Here is a 6113-nt window from a genome sequence, read left to right as displayed (position 1 = left end):
GCACACGTGCCTGAGGTGTGGTGTTGTGTGTGCACATGGGGGAGTGTGCGTACATACGCTCTGGTATGAATGTGTGCACATGTGTGCCTGGGGTCTGTTGTGTGTGAATGTGGGGGGTGTGCATGCACAGGCTGTGGCATGTGCACGCACTTGGGGGGTGTGGTGTGTGTGCACTGGCTGTGGTCTGTGTGCATGCCCACATGTGCTGGGGTGTGGTGTGTATGCACATGGGGTGCGTGTGCAGGGGTCATGTTTGCACACTTGTGTGTGCCTGGGGTGTGACGTATGTGTGCACAGGGGATGTGCATGCAAGGGCTGTGGTGTGTGCACAGGTGTGTGCCTGGGGTGTGGTGTGTGTGTGTGTGCATGGGAGATGTGCTTGCAAGGGCTGTGGTGTGTGCCTGGGGTGTGATGTGTGTGCCTGGGGTGTGATGTGTGTGTCCATGGGTTATGTGTGCAAGGGCTGTGGTGTGCGTGCACAGGTGTGTGCCTGGGGTGTGGTGTGCGTGTGCATGGGGGTGTGTGCACACAGGTGTGTGCCTGGGGTGTGGTGTGTGTGTGCTTGGGGGTTGTGTGCAGGGGGCTGTGGTGCGTGCACACAAGTGTGTACCTGGGGTGTGGTGTGTGTGTGCATGGGAGATGTGCATGCAAGGGTTGTGTGTCCACATGGGTGTGTGTGTGTACAAGAGTCGTGATGTCTGCACACGTGTGTGCCTGGGGTGTGATGTGCCCTTATGCGTGGGCAGTTGTGCATGCAAGGGCTGTAGTGTGTGTGCATGTGTGTGCCTGGAGTGTGATGTGTGTGCGTGCATTTGATGCTTATGTATATGTAGAACATTTCTGTTGAGTACGGTGGCTCACGCCTATAATCACAGCACTTTGGGAGGCCGAGGTCTCGATTGAGGCTGAGGCCGAGGTCTCGATTGAGGCTGAGGCCTCGATCATGAGGTCAGGAGTTCGCGACCAGCCTGATGAAACCCTGTCTCTGCTAAAATACAAAAAATTAGCCACGCGTGGTGTTGGGTACATGTGGTCCCAGCTACTTGGAAGGCTGAGGCAGGAGAATTGCTTGAACCCAGGAGACGGGGGTTGCAGTGAGCTGAGATAATACCACTGCACTCCATCCTGGCAACAAAGCAAGATTCTGTTTCAAAAAAAGAAAATTTCTAGGAGGAACACAAGAAATAACTGTGGTTGTCTCTGGAGAAAGGTAGGAAAGAACACATCACTTTTCCTTTAAATCTCATTTGAATTGAACTTGTAAAAACAGGTTATAATTGCTTCACAATTCAAACCTTTTAGCCTAACCGCAAAGCTCCTTTAGTTCCTATGACCCGGCTTTGCCACATCCTTTAAGAACTTCTCTGTGGTAATGTAACTGAGATGAAAATAAAAAGGTTCTTGATTTTTTGGGGGGGTGAAACAATAACGCTTCTTTATAAATAGAATTAATTTTAAGATGTGGCAGGAGTACTGTAATACGAGCAGTTAACAGCTTGCTCTTGCCCTACAGGCCTCATCCGCCCAGCAGCCCTTGCCCGGGGCTTGCTGCGGGGCTGTGGTTCTGGGCCCGTGGTTCAGGCTCGACTCACACAGTCCCCCAGCTCTCTGGCTTTCACTCTGTGCTCAGGTTTATTTTTGAGACCGGGTCTCACTGTGTCACCCAGGCTGGAGTGCAGTGGCGTGATCACAGCTCCCTGCAGCCTAGAACTCCTGAGCTCAAGTGACCCTCCCGCCTCAGCCTCCTGAGTAGTTGGGACCACCGTGCCCTGCTAATTTATTTATTTTTACGGAGACAGGGTCTTGCTTTGTTGTGCAGGCTGTGGATACACTGGAAGAAAACTATAAAAACGATTTAGGCCAGGAAATCCCAAATAAACGTGTTCATTCAGCAGATGGCAGCAGCCATATCACAGGCATGTGTGCTGAGCTTCGGGTCAGGTGCTTTGATCTTTACAAGGAATGTGCCAGACCTGTGCAGAAGCACACGCCAGCAGCCAGGATGTGCGTGGGGCCGGGAGTGGCTTTGCCCTCTGTGCCCGGCATGTCATAAAGCTGCAGGTGTCATGCAGGACACTCCGGGCATGGACAACGTGGCTTCCTTCCTCCTAGGTGGCTGCTGCCAAGGTGGAAGCCGGGCACAACCGCCGCCACTTCAAGGCGGCCACCTTGGAGCTGAGTGAGGTGAAGAAGGAGCTGCAGGCCAAGGAACACCTGGTGCAGAAGCTGCAGGCTGAGGCCGATGGCCTTCAGTGAGTCCTGGGCCCGGCCACACAAGGGCTCACACACGGCTGTGTGGCAGCGGGTGGGGTCTGACTCCGCACCTTCAGCACAGCGAGAGTCCCCTGCATTTTGCAAATTACTGAGTACTTGAGTGCAAACCCTAGGGGTAGAAGACACCCAGCTTCTGTCTCCAGAAGCCTGAGCTTCACTCACTGCCCTGTGTCCACTCCCCACCTTGCCTGTCCTTCCCCAAAACAAAAAGCACCCAGCATGCGTGCTCAGCTTCAGGTAAGATGCTGGTGCGGGGCTGATGCCGTGGCTCTATGGGGCCCCCATGCGCGGTGGTCTCGGGGCCGGCACCCTCTGGAGTCTGTGAGGGGTGCTGGTGAAACGTGGGCCTCAGGGGCTCTGTGAGGAGTGCCCAAGCGCATGTCAGGGGCACCAAGCTTGGCCGCAGCGCGGGGCGCACAGCAGAGGGTCTGCCAGGACAGTCGCCTTCCATGGGTAGCGTTTCCCAGCGGGAGGGCACAGCACGCTGGAGGAGTGCGGCAATTCCGTTCTTCCTTGTTTTTCTACGCTAGGATTCAGGAGGGGAAACATTCCCAGGAGATAGCACAGTTCCAGGCAGAGCTGGCTGAGGCCCGGGCGCAGCTCCAGCTCCTACAGAAGCAGCTGGACGAGCAGCTCAACAAACAGCCCGTGGGAAACCAAGAGGTGACAGCTCTCAGGGCTGGCCTGTGCGGGGTGGCCTGGGTGACTTCTGTCCGTCGTGATGGTTTTCTTACTGTGGTGGTAGAAGATCAGCCGAAACACAGCTAGAGCCGTTTTCTAGCGCAGTGAAGACCCATTGACATTCTTTTGGTCATGTGACTTTCCCCTTTTTAGATGGAAGATCTCAAATGGGAGGTGGATCAGAAAGAAAGAGAAATCCAGTCCTTGACGCAGCAGCTGGACTTGGCGGAGCAGCAGGGCCGAAAGGAGCTGGAAGGGCTCCAGCAGCTGCTGCAGGTACCTGCGTGCAAGGCTCTGGGCGCGGTGGGAGCAGCACCTCCCCAGGTTCCTGCGCTGTGCGGCCTGAGGCCAGGTGGTGCTCTCGGGTCACTGGCACCCTCGCCGAGTTGGGCGCTCGCAAAGTCACCTGGTCCACATCATGTGGCGGGACAGGGGAAGGGCTGGCCCAGCTCCCATCCCTTGGCTGCACCGTGTGACATGGACCAAGAACGTGATTTCATGGAGTCCAGCACATGGGAGGGTGCGTGTGAAAAGGTTGCCAATTTGCCATAAGCTTCTCTACAGAGAGCTCAGGGTTTGGTCTTGACTGCTTGGGAAAGGAGCGTAATTGCTGAGTCCTCCTTGTAAATGGGGGGCTTGAGTCACAGTGAGAATTTATTCATAGATACAGGCAGAGGAGTGTCCATCATCCAAAATCCGACTACAGGCAAGTGGCTCCTGCCTGTAGTCCCAGCACTTTGGGAGGCTGACGCAGGAGGATCACTCAAGCCCTGCAGTGAGCTGTGGTGGCATCACTGCACTCCAGCCTGGGTGAGAGTGAGACCCTGCCCTAAAAAACAAAACAGAAGCAAAAATCCAAAGTCTGAAACTTTCTGAGTATCAACATGACAAAGGAAATGCTCATTGGAACATTTCAGATTTTGGATTAGGGCTACTCAACTGGTAGGTGTAATGCAAATGTTCAGAAACCCAGCATTTGAAACACTTCTGGCATTTTGGATCAGGGCCACTCAGCCTCTATGCCCTACGCATAGTGAGGCTCATTCCAGCAGTAAGGCTGGAATTTGAACCAGGAGACTTTGGAGTTTGTGTAGAATGTGGTCATGGGGACACGCAGGCTCCAAGGACTGGGCTGTGGACTGTGGGTAAGAATGTGGAGGGTGTGATCGCAGCTGGCCTCGCACCGTCTGGATGGCTGGAGAGGGTGGCTACGAGGAGGACGTGTGTGCACTTGACCTGTGAAAATACAGACTCAGATCTTTTAAATATCTGACTTCATTTTCCATAGAATGTCAAGTCTGAGCTGGAGCTGGCCCAGGAAGATCTGTCCATGACTCAGAAGGATAAATTTATGCTCCAGGCAAAAGTGTCGGAGTTGAAGAACAACATGAAGACCCTGCTCCAGCAAAACCAGCAGCTCAAGCTGGATCTGCGCCGCAGCGCAGCAAAGACGGTACTCAGGCCCGTGCCCCTTCCGGGGTGGCTGACGTGTGCCGTAGATTCGTTGGGAGGGGAGGCTGGCAGATGTCCTAGTCATTCAGACATAAATGGATATGTGGAACCAACACTGAGCAGCTGCTGTGTAAAGTAAATGGTAATGGAGTATCCTGCTTGGATGACAGACGAAATCATTTCACTCTGGTTCCTTTCCCGGCAGCATCTGCCTCATCCCGTGAATTCAATGCCACATTGCTCTCACGTGCCTTGTAAAGCAGATGAGAGGCTGCTCTGTGACTGGGCTGTATGTTAGGCAGTCCCTGCTGTGTGTGAAGGGCTGGGGCCCGGGAGTGGTGCCCAGGTGCCTGGCGGCTTCTGTGTTCGGTCCACATCCATGCTTTTCAGGAGGCAAGAGGGAGGGCAGCGCTGGGATTCAGAGGCCGCTTAGTGTCGTGTGTCTATCTGTGGAAAAAGGTTTTTTTTTGTTTTTGGGGTTTTTTTTTAGATGGAGTCTCGCTCTGTCGCCAAGCTGATCGTGCAGTAGCTCGATCTTGGCTCACTGCGACCTCCGCCTCCCGGGTTCAAGCTATTTTCCTGCCTCAGCCTCCTGAGCAGCTGGGACTACAGGCATCTCCACCACACCCAGCTGATTTTTCAATTTTTGTTAGAGACGAGGTTTCACCATGTTGGCCAGGCTGGTCTCGATCTCTTGACCTCGTGATCTGCCTGCCTGAGCTGCCCAAAGTGCTGGGATTACAGGCATGTGAGTCACCGTGCCCAGTGGAAAAAGTTTTAAGTCCTAGAAAAGGGAGCCTAAGCTGGAAATTTATTTAATTTCTGAGGAAAGGTTCAAGTCAAGGCCTTGCGTCTCTGATGGGAAGCTTCCAGGAGAGTTGTAGTTTACGGCTGGGCTCCGCCCTCCTGCGGACCCGGGATTCTGTGAGAGTTGTAGTTTACGGCTCGGCCCAGGATTCTATGAGAGTTGTAGTTTATGGCTGGGCTCTGCCCTCCTGTGGACCCAGGACTTAGGTTGTCTCTGCTTTGCTGTGGTTTTATGCCTTGGGAATAAAGGTGTTTACTCAGCTCTCTCTTCGGGAGCTCCAGGGACTGTCAGGCTGTGCTGCCGTAGCGGCCGGGCCTGTCCCCTTCCCAGAGGCCCCACATCCATCCAGCTAGGGAGGCCCGTCTGCCACATGTGTGCTAGTGTGACTGGCCTGAGGGATGGGACGAGGGAGGGGATAGTGGGAAATCTAACCATGTGCTTTTAAAAACAGAGGAAGGAGCCAAAAGGTGAGGCCAGCTCCTCCAGCCCCGCCACGCCCATCAAGATCCCCGACTGCCCGGTCCCGGCCTCACTGCTGGAGGAGCTGCTGCGGCCCCCGCCCGCCGTGAGCAAGGAGCCCCTCAAGAACCTGAACAGCTGCCTCCAGCAGCTCAAGTACGACCGTGCTCCATGCTGTGCTTTAGCTAGTCTTCAAGATTCATGCCCTGTTTAGCTGGGAGGACTCTCCTGGTGCCAGCATCAGATGAATGCCCAGCAGAGTTTGAGCAGGTTTATGTAAAGTAGGGGTAACTCGCACATGCAGTCTCTGAACTCAGATGGCAAGGCGGAAACTGCCTGCCGTTAAACTACCCTGACAGGCCCCTGGGAGCTGGAAGGCCACACACGGCACACCTGGCAGCCTGAGGCTGAGGCAGTGTGTGTAGGGCGGGGCCAGGTG

At 54.7% G+C, this 6113-nt stretch overlaps 1 protein-coding gene across 4 annotated transcripts in view; it reads left to right on the top strand.

Moving 5' to 3' along the window:
* GOLGA3 (golgin A3) overlaps nt 1-6113 on the top strand; it is a 52505-nt gene that overhangs the window by 45751 nt on the left and 641 nt on the right. For all 4 annotated transcript variants that reach the window (XM_032271344.1, XM_032271342.1, XM_032271343.1 and 1 more), the window contains exons 19-23: nt 2113-2252; nt 2805-2937; nt 3109-3231; nt 4244-4408; nt 5667-5830. In XM_032271344.1, the coding sequence (XP_032127235.1) occupies nt 2113-2252; nt 2805-2937; nt 3109-3231; nt 4244-4408; nt 5667-5830 (725 nt within the window). The remainder of the gene's footprint in view (nt 1-2112; nt 2253-2804; nt 2938-3108; nt 3232-4243; nt 4409-5666; nt 5831-6113) is intronic.

This window comes from Sapajus apella, unplaced genomic scaffold (genome assembly GCF_009761245.1).
Source record: "Sapajus apella isolate SASKATOON/1434 unplaced genomic scaffold, GSC_monkey_1.0 scaffold230, whole genome shotgun sequence".
NCBI lineage: Eukaryota > Metazoa > Chordata > Mammalia > Primates > Cebidae > Sapajus > Sapajus apella.
This window is presented reverse-complemented; position numbering and strand designations above follow the sequence as displayed.